The following is a 16,436-nucleotide window of genomic DNA, read 5'->3' as shown; positions in this document are numbered from 1 at the left end:
GAATTCATAGGCAGATAACGCTGCCAACCACCGATGGACTGTGGCATCCAGTTTTGCCAAGGTCAGGATATAAGTTAGGGGATTGTTGTCTGTCCTCACCTCAAACTTGGCACCATAGAGGTAGTCACTAAATTTATAGTCATAGTCATAGTCATAGTCATACTTTATTAATCCCGAGGGACAGCTCATTTCGATGCCAGGAACACCAACTTGTGCGTGGAATAGTTTTTCTCAGAGGGTGACAGATTCCGGCTGACAAATGCAACACGTCTCAACCTGTCTCAAATGCAACCTGTGCCCTGATCCTGATACAGAACACCCCCTAAACCCTCTCTGCTGGCATCCATATGCTGTTTCATATGAAAATCCTCCCTTCCTGTCTTCCTTTGTCACTCTCCTTTATAATCCGTTCAATCACGTTGAATCCAATGATGGGATGGGGTAGAGGTCTGCCTTTCAGAACCGGAACCGATATGATTAATTCTTTCGCACCAGGTGAAGCTAACTTGAAAGTGATCTCAGTCCATTCACATACGGCATGTTTGCACCACTGGCTGCCACCAGCTATAGTGCCTCAGGTGTCTCTACTGCCTCTGAAACATCCCAAAGTTTAACTCCAGGGAAGTGCCTGGTTTTCCACTGCTTGTCCATGATGCACACCTGTGAACCTGTGTCCCATATCACTTCACTTTGACGTCTTTTGTACGTAACATTCTATGAGGCACTGTTAGTCCTGAAGTGAAATCACAGACAAATATTGATTGTCTTGGCACTGCGCAGCTAAAACACTGGTGGATATCTGTCCCTCATTATCTGTCTTGATCCTACACCGATTCCAAGGGTCCGTCTGACATTTTTTTTGAGCAGTAATATGAGACTTTACATCTGGGACATCTTGTATTTCCATCCTCTCTATCACAGCTGGCACATTGGTGGGACACTTCTGTAATACCGGTTACTTTCTGTCCCATGGAAACAACCCATCTTGGTTTAAGCAATCCTCTTTGGGTATGTCATCAGGTGGGCGTTGATGGTGGACCCATCTGCAAGACACAGACACTGAAGTGCGAGGAACAGGACTTGACTAGAGAATGGGACAAGAACACAGCCTTGGGCTAGGACATTGGCTAGGCAAGCGGGACCTGGACAAGGAACTGGGGACTGGGTGCCTGGGCTTGGACCCTGAGCTGGAGACTGGACAAGGATCCAGAACCTGGGTCTTGACTCCGGTTTAGACCCTGGAACTAGGCGAGGACATGACATGGCTACTGGACTGGACATGGCTTGGGTTCTTCGAGGCAAGGACATGACGAGGCTTGGGTTCGGACTCCAAGCCAGAGACTGGACAAGGACCCAGAACCTGGGTCTTGACTCGGGCTCGGACACCAGAACTAGGCGAAGACATGACGTGGTCCTGGGAGACAGGACTAGGCGAGGCTACAGGACAGAACAAGAGACTCCTGGGCAAGACGAGGGAACTCCAGTACAGGATGAAGCACATGGACACGATGAGAACATGAAGCCTTGGCTTGGTACTCAGGAACAGCCGAGCCTTGGACTTGGGACGACAGGAACCTCGGAACCTTCTACTTGGGATGACAGGTACGCAGAACACAGAGCCTTGGTCTTGGGGAGGAGAGGAACACAGAGCCTTGGTCTAGAGCATAGGAACATGGAGCCTTGGACTTGAGAGACTGGAACACAGGGAAATGGAACACAGAGTCGGGACCCCTCCTTGGGAACAGGACTAGGGCCAGGACTCATACACGGAACACAGAGCCAGGACCTCTCCTTGGGAACAGGACTTGGGGCTGGGGCTCTACACAGAATGCTGAACACGACGAGACATTTCTCAACACTTGGTAGTGGCAAACGGCCGGACCTACCTAGTGAAGGCGTGGACACAGAGACAGTTCCAACTCAACGATAGACAGTTCTTTATCTTGACACAGCAAGGCTCCGGTCTCGCTCCGGTGGTAGAACTTGACAAGGTTGCAGGCAAGGCTCCAGACACAAGTTGCGGGCAAGGCTTCAGAAGGAAGGGGAAGGGAAGGGAACAGTCCGGCCTCAGGTAACGGCAAAGACAGCCTGGCTTACCCAACGGAGGCAAGGACGGGATACTGATGAGACGAACCAGCAACCACACTCGAACCCAGGGCCACATATATTCCCAGCCCCAAGATGAGCATCAGGTGCCTATGATTAAGCCCAACTGAAACAAGGGACAGCCAGAAGACCCGGAGTCCAGAGTCCATGGACCGGACTGGGAACGGGAACATAGACTTCATGGACTGGACCATGACAGTACCCACTCCCCACATGCATGGGAGTCTCTGGGTGACCAAACAGGCTCTCCAGGACTAAGGATGACCTGGGCGGGTAGTGGTGGTGGGGGGGTATACAATCAGGAGGGAACCCAGGATGACGAGAGTTAGACGACAGTGTCCACATTGCTGGGTCCATGTATGGCTGGTTCGTTCTGTCATAAGGTGGGCGTTGATGGCGGACCCAAATGCAAGACACAGATACTTAAGTACTGGGAACAGGACCTGACTAAAGAGCTGGGTCAAGAACACAGACTTGGGCTAGGACATTGGCTAGGCAAGCGGGGCCAGGACAAGGAACTGGGAACTAGGAGCCTGGACTTGGACTCCAAGCCGGGAACTGGACAAGGACTCAGAACCCGGGACTTGACTCGAGCTCGGACTCCGGAATTACGCGAGGTCATGATGTGGCTCTTGGGAGACAGGACAAGGCAAGGCTACAGGATAGAACGAGAGACTCCTGGGCAAGACGAGGGAACCCTAGTACAGGACAAAGCACATAGACAGGATGAGGCACATGGACACGACGAGAACACGAAGCCTTGACTTGGTACTCAGGAACAGCCGAGCCTTGGACTTGGGACGACAGGACCTCAGAACCTTGGACTTGGGATGACAAGAATGCAGAACGCAGAGCCTTGGTCTTGTGGAGGACAGGAACACAGAGCCTTGGTCTAGAGCACGGTAACACGGAGCCTTGGACTTGAGAGACAGGAACACAGGGACATGGAACACAGAGTCGGGACCCCTCCTTGGGAACAGGACTTGGGGCTGGGGCTCTACACAGAATGCTGAACACGACGAGACGGTACCCAACACTAGGTAGTGGCAAACGGCCGGACCTACCTAGTGAAGGCGTGGACACAGAGACAGTTCCAACTCAACGATAGACAGTTCCTTATCTTGACACAGCAAGGCTCCAGTCTCACTCCGGTGGTTGAACTTGACACAGGTTGCAGGCAAGGCTCCCGACACTGGTTGCAGGGCAAGGCTCCAGACACAGGTTGCAGGCAAATGCTCCAGACACAGGTTGCAAGCAAAGGCTTCAGAAGGAAGGGGAAGGGAAGGGAACAGTCCAGCCTCAGGGTAATGGCAAAGATGGCCTGGCTTACCCAATGGAGGCAAGGACAGGAAGGGACGGATCCAACAGTAGGGTCACAGCAAGGACGGCCTGACTTACCCCACGGAGGCGAGGACGGGATACTGACGAGACGAACCAGCAACCACACTCGAACCCAGGACCACTTATATTCCCAGCCCCAAGATGACTATCAGGTGCCTATGATTAAGCCCAACTGAAACAAGGGACAGCCAGAAGACTCGGAGTCCGGAGTCCACAGACCGGACCATGAACTGGAATGCAGACTTCACGGACCAGACCATGACAGAGTAGTCTTATTCCTCGTGCTTTACATCCTGCTAAGTAGTACTCGCAGCTACCAGTTGTAACAGTGGGTGCTTAGTTCCTCACACCCTCTTTGCTGACAATGAAAACACTTCTGAGTTTGTAGTGAATGAAGCTGCTGAGGCAGGCCAAGATACGGACTTATTGGGACGGGATACTGTGGTAAAAATGAATAATTCAGTGGAGCTACTTGACATGGCTGCTAAGCTTCAGATGGCAATACATATGATACAGTTGCATACTGCTGAAATGGGAGAAAACTTTGTTGTTGAGGGGCTAGGTATCGTTGAGGCAGAGCCAGTTCAGTTAACTGGTTTTGCTTTTTTCTCCACTGTTTCTGTTCAATGCTTGATCCTCTCTGGAGTTCAGACCTGACAAAGTTTTGCCCCATGGACTGCTCAGGCCTCTTTGAACCCCACTCTAGTGGTTGCTGGCAACTCTGTTCTAGGTCCTACAGCTGAGGTGGAGTTGCCTTCACTTTTTTTATTTGAAACTGAAAAGCATTGTTGATGTACAGGTATAGGCTGTTGAAGTTGCTCCTTGACTTGTGCAATTTCTTCACTAAGTGTTTTCAACCGTGACACTAGGTCTATATGAGTCCTTTCCATTCGACGTTTACACGTAACAGATGTTCCTCTAACTGTGCAGAGTTGACAATGCCGGCTGACCCAGCTGGCTTCCGTTTATTCTTTGTCTCCGCTTCATTTGCACATGCAACGTTTAACTTCTCTAATAGTACCTCATCTGAGGTTTTGGGTTCTAGAAGTTATGGCAGAAGGTCCTTTTGAATACAATCACTTTGTAAACTGGTGAGTACAGTCTGTAAAAACATAGTCTGCACTGAGACTGGATCATCTTTCAGACCAGGCTCCGCTTCCTCTGAGGCAAACAGTACTTTCTGCTTCAGATCAATAACACGCGTTAAGAAACTTTGCGGCGTCTCTGGACTGCGTTGGGCTTCTGCTGTCAGCTGCTTAAGCAGTTCGGTGGCCCTTTTTTTTCCTGATAATGTGAGCGAAGGGTCTGTCTAAGGGTAGGTAACTTCAAGTCTGATTTACCCTCAAGATAACCGCTCTGTCACTGCATTGATTATCTCCGCCTCCGGATAGCCTCTATTTAGGGCGCTTTCTATCTGCTAAACAAGGCTAGAAGACGACAACTTGTATATCTGACTGGGCGCACCAACCTGACCAGATATTTTAAAACCTTTGCGCCATGGTAGTGGGACAATTTCCCTCTGAACTAACCGCCGCCGTTCGCTCGAGTTCATCTTGTTAGGAGCTGACCTTTGTACTGAACTGTGGGTTACTGTAATTTCCGTTTTCTTCCGCTATTTCATCAGCCACAGCAGTTGTAACAAGCACGAAGTCATTTAACTTATCTCTAACCTGCGTAAATTCAGACATGCCAATGTTCCCCAGATTTCCCAGCTCCTCTCTTTCCAGATGGTGACTTATTCGGGATGCGAGAGACAAACAATTTTTCTTAGCTATGCTCCCTCTGGGAGCTAAAGGAAGCTTCTGAGTTCTACCAGCTTGTCTTTAGGTAATTCACACATTTTCTCACTAATTTCTTCTTGGAGATTTCTAAGCACATCCGTTTTCTTTTCCCCTTGGCAGTGGTGCGAGTTACTGTGGTGACTGTAGGATTACCTGCTGCTGAATGCCCCTAGCACTCACAGTGTCTCAAGTATGTGCAGTGCTCAGCCTCACCTACCTCAATCTACTGCTGCTCTGGGCGATTAAGACTGGGTGCGGCTTGGATGAGCTCAATCTGGCAAGGAGATGGTCCATCTGCACACCCAATCTCAGCAGGACCTCCAAAATTTTGTACACCTGAGAAAGGGATATGGCAAACGAAACATAGATATGCTATATTCATGCACTGGTCACTTTATAGAACGAGTACGACATGCACTACCCCTCCTCAGGCATTCTCGCAAGCCTGAGCAATCAGTTGCGTTCTGAAGATTGAATGCGAGCCCTTACAAATCGATGGCAGATTCCGTGCTCAAAATACCTTACATTCAGATTCTCAGAATTTTCAACACCTTTCCATGTTCTTCAAGTAGTATCCTATTTCTCAACATGAAATGCTATTCACATAAAATAACTTATTTAACCCTTTTAAAAATTATTTGAAAAATTATTTATAACTAAATTGAAGAGATTTCAACCTGGCCACATATACAATTAATCACTGCCAACCAAATCATAGATGATATAAATCTATTCAACTATCGTACACAAACGAGGAAGTGAAAACAATATTATTCTACAATATTGTATAAGTGTTGGCCACTTTAACTTTAACATACTAGTTGAGAATTGGCTAGATTCTGGGACACATTTATTGCAATCATCTAAGCAGAAGGTTTTAGGTCAACAATTTTTTTTGAGACTTACCTTTATTTCTAGGTAATAAACTTCTGTGCTACAATTTTCAAATGGTTTTCCAAACGACTTCAGCTTCAATACCTAATCACTTCATTCCACCAACAATTAGTTTACCAAAATAGAAAACCTAGCAAATTTTAACAGCTCGTCTTAATGTGAGATCTGAACCCAAGAAGAATCCCTCAAATCTAATGTTTTCATTCTGAAATTGTACATCAACATTTCTTTTACTGAAGTAGTTGACATGAATGGAAATGTACAAATAGCACATCTGGGTAAGGTCCAACAACACCCAAGACAGACACATTGATTTCCTTAACATTGCTGCAATAAATTTTCTCTCATCTCAGAACGTGAATCAGAATTGGAATCAGATTTAACATCACCAGCATATGTTGTGAAATTTGTTGTTGTGCGGCAGCAGTATATTACAATACATAACAGAAACTGTAGTATATATATTAAAACATTAAATAAGTAGTGCAAAAAGAGGGAAAAAAGTAGTGAGGTAGTGTTCATGCGTTCAATGTCCATTGAAAAATCTAATATTGGGGCGGGGGGAAGATAATATTTCAGAATCGTTGAGTGTGTGCCTTCAAGGCTCCTGTACCTCCTCCCTGATGGTACAGATGAGAAGAGGGCATGTCCTGGGGTGATGGGGTTCCTTAATTATGGATGCTGCCTTTCTGAGGCCCTGCTCCTTGAAGGTGTCCTGGATGCTGGGAAGGCTAGTGCCCACGATGGTACTGTGTTTTTGATTTTCTGTAGCTTATTTTGATCCTTTGCAGTAGCCCCTCTGCCTCATACCAAAACCGTGATGCAGCTAGTTGGAATGCTCTCCACGGTACATCCATAGGTATTTTTTGAGTGTTTTTGGTAACATACTAATATCCTCAAACTCCTAATGAAATATAGCCACTGCTGTGCCTTCTTTGAAATTGCATCAATATGTTGGACCCAGGATAGATCTTCAGAGATGTTGACAACCAGAAACTTGAAATTGCTCAGCCTTTCCACTTCTGATCCCTCGATAAGGATGGGTGTGTGTTCCCTCATTTTACCCTTCCTGAAGTCCACAATCAATTTTTTGATCTTACTGACACTGAGTTGCTGCAACACCGCTCAACCAGCTGATCTACCTCAGTCCTGTACACCTTCTTGTCACCATCTGAAACTCTGCCAGCTATGTTGTCAGCAAGTTTATAGATCGTATTTGAGCTGTGCCTAGCCACACAGTCATGGGTGCAGAGAGAGTAGAGCAGTGGGCTAAGCGCACATCCTTGAGGTTTAGATTATCAGCAAGGCGGAGATGTTATTTCTGATCCGCACAGACTGTGGTGTTCTGCTGAGGAAATCGAGGATCCAGTTGCAGAGAGAGGTACAGAGGCCAAGTTTGGAGCTTTTTGAACAAAACTGTAAGAATGATTGTGATAAATGCTGAGCTGTGATCACTAACTAGCAGCCCGATGTAAGTATTACTGTACAGATGATCCAAGGTCGTGTGAAGAGCCAATGACATTACATCCTCCATAGACCTTTTATGGCGATAGGCTTTCATGCTTTATTGTTTTACAACATGGAATCACAGTGGATTTAATTTTACTTTTTTTGACACTTTCATGTCAAAGTGAAAACAGATCTCTACAAAGTGATCTAAATTAATTACAAATATAAAACACAAAATACTGATTGCATAAGTATTCACCTCCATTAATATGACACACCAAATCATTACTGGTGCAGCCAATTAGTTTTAGAAGTCACATAATTAGTTAAGGTGTCCTAGCTGTATATAAACCTGCTTGCACAATCCTGAAGTCATGCCCTCTTGTCCTAGAATCCCCTACCATGGGAAATAACTTTGTCATATCTAATCTGTTCAGGCCTTTTAACATTCAGAATGTTTCTATGAGATCTCCACTCATTCTCCTGAACTCCAGGGAATACAGCCCAAGAGCTGCCTGACGTTCCTCATACAGTAACCCTCATTCCTGGAATCATTCTCGTAAATCTTCTCTGAACTCTCTTCACTGTCAGTGTATCTTTTCTACAATAAGAAGCCCAAAACTGCACATAATACTCTGAGTGCCTTATAGAGCCTCAACATCACATCCTTGCTGTTATATTCTATACCTCTAGAAACGAATGCCAACATTGCATTTGCCTTCTTCACCACCGACTCAACCTGGAGGTTAACCTTTAGGGTATCCTGCAGAAGGACTCCCAAGTCCCTTTGCATCTCTGCATTTTGAATTCTCTCCCCATCTAAATAATAGTCTGCCCATTTATTTCTTCTACCAAAGTGCATGACCATACACTTTCCAACATTGTATTTCATTTGCCACTTCTTTGCCCATTCCCTTAAACTATCTAAGTCTCTCTGCAGGTTCTGTTTCCTCAACACTACCCGCTCCTCCACCTATCTTTGTATCATTGGCAAATTTGTCCACAAATCCATTATATACATTTGAGGATGTGAGCAGAGGTGAATGGATGTTACATTTTCTTCCTTTAAGACATGAGAGGATGTTGCTTTTTACATTTGTATGCAATAAATAGCAGTACAAAAACATGGTATGAAATATATTAAGCTCAATTAGTTTTATTCAAAAAAAATTGATAAAGCCACGGTCTGAGACAATTTAACAATAAACTTGTATTCTAATTTAGCATGGAAATATTTTGTGATTTATTTCACATTAATTCATTTGAGTATCAGTTTTTACTTTCATAGAGATTTCCAAAGTAAGAATTTTCCAAGTTTAAAGTAATTAATACTTTGCACATGTGGCAAAGCATTTACATAGAATGATGTTACAAAATGTTTTGCTGCACTAATTATTTGATTACAGTTTTTTTGGATACAGGTCATGTGTGGACCAAGTGCTTGAATGAAGTAGTTTTGAAGGGAGTATTAAAAGTTGTAGAAACATCTGACAGAATTTAAGAACTTTGGGACAAAACTGCTAGTGATGGAACAATTAACATATGGGATTAAGAGATGGGTTGTAAAGCAAGGACAAACATTTCAAAATTGTGCCTTGATATACTTGAAACCAAAGTATATAGATAAACATTGGAAAAATATGTGAACTGGACATGACTGAATTTAGAAAATCAGGAATAAGTTTTGGATGATCTTGGCCTCATGCAGAAAAACGAACAGGAGATCAATGAAATAGTTAAACTATGGTAAGCATTTCAACAGCCTATGTAATGCAGGCACAGTTAGATGGCATCATGTAAGTTAAGGCAGGTAAGTATTCTTGATGACAAAGATAGGCATTATGTTGGAAGATCATTAAGCTGATGAATTGTCTGGTTCATCCATAAATGATTGTCAGGGAGAAGAATGGTAGTGATGAATAAGGAACGAAGATTAGATTAGATTATGAGGACACACAGTCCTCTTTTATTGTCATATAGTAATGCATGCATTAAGAAATGATACAATGTTTCTCCAGTATGATATCACAGAAACACAAGGCAAACCAAGACTGAAAAAACTGACAAAACCACATAATTATAACATATAGTTACAACAGTGCAAAACAATACCGTAATTTGATAAAGAACAGACCATGGGCATGGTAAAAACAAGTCTCAAAGTCTCTCGAAAGTCCCATCATCTCACACAGACGGTCGAAGTAAGAAAAACTCGCCCTGCCATGAACCTCCAGTACTGCAAACTCGCCGATGCAGCACCCTGGACGCACCCGAACACAGCCGACTTGAGTCCGTCTGAAAACTTCGAGCCTCCGACCAGCCCTCCGACACCGAGCACCGAGTGCTTCGACCCCGGCCGCCAAGCAATAGGCAAAGCCAAGGATTTGGGGCCTTCCCCTCTGGAGATTCTCGATCCAGAGATTGTTAAGGTGATGAGGGAAGTCACGGAGAAATGGTAGTGACATAGAACTGTGTGGTGTCAGTATACTTGTGGAACTTAATGTGATTATGGGATGATGCAGGTGAGGAAGTAAAGCATATGTGAGAATTTGGAAGAGGCTTGAGATTAATGGTGCATGAGTGGGAAGAGGAACCACCTATAACTATATAGTCAGCATTCTTCATATCCTTGCAATGAGAACTATTTTAAACCTGTATTACCAATATTCTTTCACCCATAATGTATATTCAGACATTTAACAACAGAAAAAGCTGATTTTCTTGGAAAATCATTGTTCATTATTAAGAGACGCAGTAGCTAGGGCTTTCATTAACTGCATGAAAAGTGTGTTCAAAATGATATATCAAGACTGAAAAATTAAAGAATCAAAACCAAGGAATGAACATTTTAAAGAACTGAAAGTCTGAAACCAATTCTTTCAAACAGTTTATTAAAGGAAAGGTGAAGCATCAGCTTTAAAATGTACAAAAAGAAATTTTATACTGAAAATGTACAATTTACAGTATTACTAATAAAACCAATCAAGGCAACACTCAAAATATAAAACTTATTAATTTTAAACTCAATTTCAAGCCCAGCAAGGAGGTACCCAGACATGAAACCATCGTTTCAAATTCTGCTACAATACTGCTGAAGAATTCAGATTTAAATAGTTGGCTGCACAGCCTAAGTTGATGCAGAGATGGTTATAACCATGCAGTACCTAATATCGCGTCTCAGTCCACAGAACTATTTCAAGATCATTGCCAATTTTGTCTGAAAACTGTACAAAATTAACCAAAATTGCATATTTCACAACTGCTTACCAGTACTACCAAAAAGTCAAGATCTTTTAAATCTGTTCATCTATGTAACTTGTTGGTAGATTAGTAAATGACTTCTGTGATTATTGAATTTAAAATCTAAAGTTTTATCTACATTTAAAATGTGAGTAAAAGTTAAAATTTGAAATGCAATATTCTGCTCATTTACTACAATAGCCTTCAAATAATTTTTGCCACCATTTCATACAATATTTTTGATTAGGTTTTGTTTTGTGAAACTTCAATTGTAAAAGTGTCAATTTCTTAATTGGAAATGCCAATTCACCTAAATTATGACAAAAATGTTAAAATTGTAATTGATGAAATTAATTTGTTTCTGACATTATCTTAAATATTATGATTAGACAGTAAAAAAAATAGCATTAAAATAACATTTCAATTCTGCAGGTAAGTAATCAGAACCAAGACAGATGGAACGTATTCTAGCATACTGGGTTAATCCTCCATAAAGTCAATTACTGAATTTTTCTGTATAAAATTAACATTATCTGTAAAAGTACATTTACACAATTGTGAAAGTCAAAAAGTGGGTTTTCCTTACTACTGAATATAGTAAATCTGGAATCAAGAGGAAAACATCATCAAAATTTAACTATGAAATGTGCTCTTAACCTAATTTTTACACTTCTGGGAGTGCACAGCATCGATTTATACAACCTCTCTGTAAATAAAAGAAAAACTTAACTGTTGTCTAATAATGAACATTTCACAATCAACAGAATTTTAAGAAGCTATCCAAAGCCTCTAAACTTCACCTGTTATGATCTGAACATTAAAACCAAAAGCAAAATGCACAGGACTATGATAAGAATGCACATCTCAACTTTCTGAAGTCAAAATTAAAGCAGCTAATGAGTAGTTTTCACAGTAAATAAGGCAGCTTTTTATTATGAAAAGAAGTAGCTTGCTGTAGACATACACATAAGACACTGGTAATAAAAAGTAAGGAAATCTCTGGATTATTCTGTTATCTGTGTTTTGCGGCAGCAATACTTCACATATCTAAAAAGCCCCCACAGAACCTACTACCCATTTATACATTTACTGTATATAGTTTTTGCAATTGATTTCCAGTTACCCATCCCACCCCCTCTATAAAATAAATGCGTACCACAAAGAAACCAAACTCCAGTGTGAGAATATTGCCTTGCTCCTAACCTAGTTTTCCAACATTGCTGCCCTCTGAAAAATTTATAAGGTTGAATTAAAAAACATAACATAAACTGCTGATCTCAAAAGTTCTTTATATTAAACTGTACAGCAGAAAAAAATTACAAAAACTCATAGGGATCTCTGTACTTTTGGTGTCATCTGCTGTATGTTCCACCCTTTTAAATATGCCTTCATGATTTTAATACAATTTATTCCTGGTTGATATATATAATAATTTCTTTTAAATCCTACTGTTAGCACTCCTCAGCAGTGGTAGTCTGTGAGTCAGATCAATTTTTGTGGGGGGAGGGAAGGGTGTTTCTGCGAAGAAGATGCCTCATTTTTCCATCCATAAGAATAATCTGTCTCAGAAATAGGCAATTAGTGCTTCCTTCTTCATGCTTCCCCATTTATCATAATCAAATCTTCATCAAGTTTATCCTTTGATAAAAAATAAATCAGTTCTTGAATATGTAAAATTTAGTTTAAAAGTTGCTGTCACAGTATTTAGATCTTGGATTCTCTTTAGACGATGGAGTTCTTAAAAATATAAAACTTCCAGCAGTCTCTCAGAACATAGGCATTCCAAAGCCCTAAGAGAAAACAATAAACAAACTTTAGACTCAAGGATGGAGATTAATAATAACATTACAGAATATTCCTTAAATATTCAAATTCCAAACATATGTATACTATATGTAACAATGAAATATGTGGCTAATGCAAAAACTAAATTTGCAACTGCAAATATATAAATTCACAACATAAAAAGTATTAACCCCCCTGCGGAAGTTGTCATGTTTTATTGTTTCATAACATTGAATCACAGTGGATTTAATTTACCTTTTTCACATTAATCAACAGAAAAAACACTTTCATGTCAAAGTGAAAACAAGCTTATACAAATTGGTCTAAATTTATGACATTTATTAAACACAAAGTAATTGATTACACAATTACTCACCCCATCAAGTCAGTATTTAGCACGTTTGACACCAATTACAACCTTCAGCCTGTGTGCACAAGTCTCTATCAGCTTTGCACATCTGGACACTGCAATTTTTCCCCATTCTTCTTTACAAACCTGCTCAAGCTCTGTTAGATTACATGGGGATCATCAATGAACAGCCCTTTTCAAGTCCAGTCACAAATTCTTAGTTGGATTGATGTCTGGATTCTGGCTTGGTCACTCCAGGACAATAACTTTGTGGTTTTTAACCCATTTCTGTGTAGCTACGGCTTTAGGTTTGGGGTTCATTGTCTTGCCAGAAAACAGATCTTCTGCCAAGTCGCAGTTCTCTTGAAGATTATATCAGGTTTTCCTCCAGGATTTCCCTGTATTTTGTTGCATTCATTTTATCCTCTGCATTCACAAGCCTTCCAATGAAGCATCCCCACAGCATAATGCAGCCACCACCATGGGATGGTGTGCTTTTGATGATGTACGGTGTTTGGCTTACGCCAAAAAGCTCAATCTTAGTTTCATCAGACCATAGAATCTTCTTCCAGCTGACTTCAGCGTCTCCCACACACCTTCCAACAAACTCTAGCTGAGACTTCATGTGAGTTTTTTTCAACAGTGTTTTTCTCTTTGCCATTCTCCCATGAAGCTGTGACTGGTGAGGCACCCGGGCAACAGTTGTTGTATGTGCAGTCTCTACAATCTCAGCCACTGAGCTCGTAACTCCTCCAGAGTTGTCGTAAGTCTCCTTGGTCTCCCTCACTAGTCAATCCCTCACAATCAGTTTTTGAGGATGGCCTGCACTTGGCAGATTTACAGCTGTGCCATATTTTTTCCATTTCTTGATGATTGACTTAACTGTGCTCCAAGAGATATTCAGTTACTTGGAAATGTTCTGTAATCATCACCTGACTTGTGCTTTTCAATAAACCTTTGCAGAGCTGCTTGGAGTGTTGTCTTCATGGTGTAGCTTTGCCAGGATACTGCCTCACCATCAACTGACCTTCCAGATACAGGTGTATTTTTACTAGAACCAATTGAAACACCTTTATTGCACACAGGTTTTTATATATATATCTAGGATGTCTTAACTACTTATGTGACTTCTAAAACCAATTGGCTGCACCAGTGATGATTTGGTGTGTCATACTGAAGGGAGTGAACACTTATACTATTAATTATTTTGTGTTTTTTTTACTAATTTAGATCACCTTGTAGAGATCTGTTTTCACTTTGACACAGAAGAATCTTTTTCTGTTGATCAGAGTCCACTGTGATTCAATGTTGTAAAACAATAAAACATGAAACCTTTTTAGGATGGTGAATACTTTTTATAGACACTGTAATAAAGAACCAGTAACTGTTCTTCGCTGGTGCATAGCGAACTGAGCGGATCAAGTTGGCAGGCTTTGCACCCTAGTAGTCCCATGTTCAATAGGTGTATGGGTCTTAGTGCCCTTCCCTTGGACAACATCGGTGTGTGAAGAGGGGAGACTTGCAGCATGGGCAACTGCTGGCCTTCCATACAGCCTTGCCCAGGCCTCAGTCAACATCGAAAATCGATGGACTGCCGAAGGTGTGTGACAAAACATCGGAAAGATGTTAAAATCTTACAAAATTACATACTTAAATGCATTTCTGAAACCAAGTAAAAACAGAGCAAAAGAAAATATCATTTATAATTCCAACTTTAAAAGTCACTAAAAGTCATGAATATTTCTTGCTATCCATTTAGGTCCATTTAAATCATAAACTACTTAATTTAAATCTGAATAGATAGTGATGAAAATAATTCTGATTTAAGCCATATTTAAATATAAAGTGTTAAAAACAACATTTAATTGTAGTAAAATAGTTCTCGCCATTTACTCAAGGGAAGAACCACAAATCAAAATTCTTTTGGATTTGCCTCTTCGGATCATCACAATAAATTTTCACTGGTGTCAATGGAACAGCTCATTGGATACAGTGATACAATGTGTTAAAATAAATGTGACAAGAAAATAAAACAACTCTCTGTCAAGATAACTATTATTCTTTGAAGACTGCAACTGCATTTTACCAGCAAATTAGAAATTTGAGTAGTGGTTTGAATCACAAATGATTTCCGATTTCTTCCTGTTTCACAATCATGTTTTAATGCAGCTGTTAGATAGAACTCTGGCATAATTACTTAAAACAATTCATCATGAGCTTTAGCAGGTATCATAGATTGAACTTTTCTTTGATACGTACCGAATCATCTTCCATCATGGCAGTGGAGTCAAAGAAATCCGGTCTGAGTTCAGCTCGTTCACGTCTGTTCCGTGATGGGGGCTGTAAACAGTTCAGTTATTGCTATTACTACTGAGTAACTTTGATATTCAAGTCCAACTATAGTTGAGGACCTGAGATCAAAAATGTATTAGCTGGTGAGTTGTAATAAGTTATCTATATTGAGCTCATTTGAAAAATTAATTGCATGCTATTGGTCCAATTTACAGGCCCTTAAACACTGAAGATCAATTTCAATTAACATTTGATTTTCAAGATCCTGTAATTACATTAGAGTACAAAATTAAATGTGTATGTCGTGTCTGTTCTGTCATTATCACAAGCAATGGATTAGTAAGCCTGATGTCATCAATGTTCACTAGCAGAAAAAAAACTTAACTTATCCTGGCACTATAGCTGTTCCAATGATTCTATTTACCTGCTTAGTCAAGTGATGCTATTTCTTAATTAATTTAAAGTAAAATTTGTGTAATCTCAATGCTTTACAGCCAACACTGGCTAAGAAACAGGTGAAACTGTGCAACTAGGAAAAAATAGATTTTACTACAGCTAAAAATATAATTCCTTTTTCCAGAACACAGAACATATTAGTGCAATAATCCTAACATTGTAGCAATGAGGATGTCTTGAAATCTATCTCATCATCCATTCAGTTTCAAATGTTTCCTTTGTTCCCAATGTGTGACAGTGTAGGCGAGAAAAGTTGAAACTGCAAACCTCTCAAATTGTCTAATTCTAATAAATTTAGAAGCTAAACTTGACCAGGTGGTCAAAAGGCAAAAGATAAATAACAGATGGGGAAAACATGAAATAAAAATAAATTATTGTGGAGCTCAGGCAGCATATGCAGTGAGACAAATAAAGTTATTCTTTCAGTCATGGACAAGATATGTTAATTGTTCTGCTCCCCATAGATGTTGCCAGACCTGGTAAGTATATTCATTATTCTATGTTTATACTTCATATAACAAGCTAAACGGTAGAACTTCCATTAGGTAATGAATCAGTTATCTGGCAAAACAAATAAGATTTATATATACTTATCATAAGCTGAAAATTAATCAAACATCTCTGTCTTAAAACTTCTCATGTCAAAAGCAAATTAGAAACATCTCATTCTGCATTAAAATTTAGTTTACACACAACTAAATCATCAAAAGAACTTTTATCAATGCATTATTATTAAATAGAAA

At 40.7% G+C, this 16,436-nt stretch overlaps 1 protein-coding gene across 3 annotated transcripts in view; it reads right to left on the bottom strand.

Moving 5' to 3' along the window:
• Positions 1-12,526: 12,526 nt before the first annotated feature.
• The window catches only part of LOC134345410 (cohesin subunit SA-1), a 281,646-nt gene continuing 277,736 nt past the window's right edge, over positions 12,527-16,436 (bottom strand). For all 3 annotated transcript variants that reach the window (XM_063046029.1, XM_063046032.1, XM_063046030.1), the window contains exons 33-34: positions 15,205-15,285; positions 12,527-12,601 (exon numbers count right to left, since the gene is read on the bottom strand). In XM_063046029.1, the coding sequence (XP_062902099.1) occupies positions 12,578-12,601; positions 15,205-15,285 (105 nt within the window). In that variant the 3' untranslated portion in view covers positions 12,527-12,577. The remainder of the gene's footprint in view (positions 12,602-15,204; positions 15,286-16,436) is intronic.

Source organism: Mobula hypostoma, chromosome 4 (genome assembly GCF_963921235.1).
Source record: "Mobula hypostoma chromosome 4, sMobHyp1.1, whole genome shotgun sequence".
Classification (NCBI taxonomy): domain Eukaryota; kingdom Metazoa; phylum Chordata; class Chondrichthyes; order Myliobatiformes; family Myliobatidae; genus Mobula; species Mobula hypostoma.
Note: the sequence above shows the minus strand (reverse complement) of the source record. Positions and strands in the feature narration are given on the sequence as shown.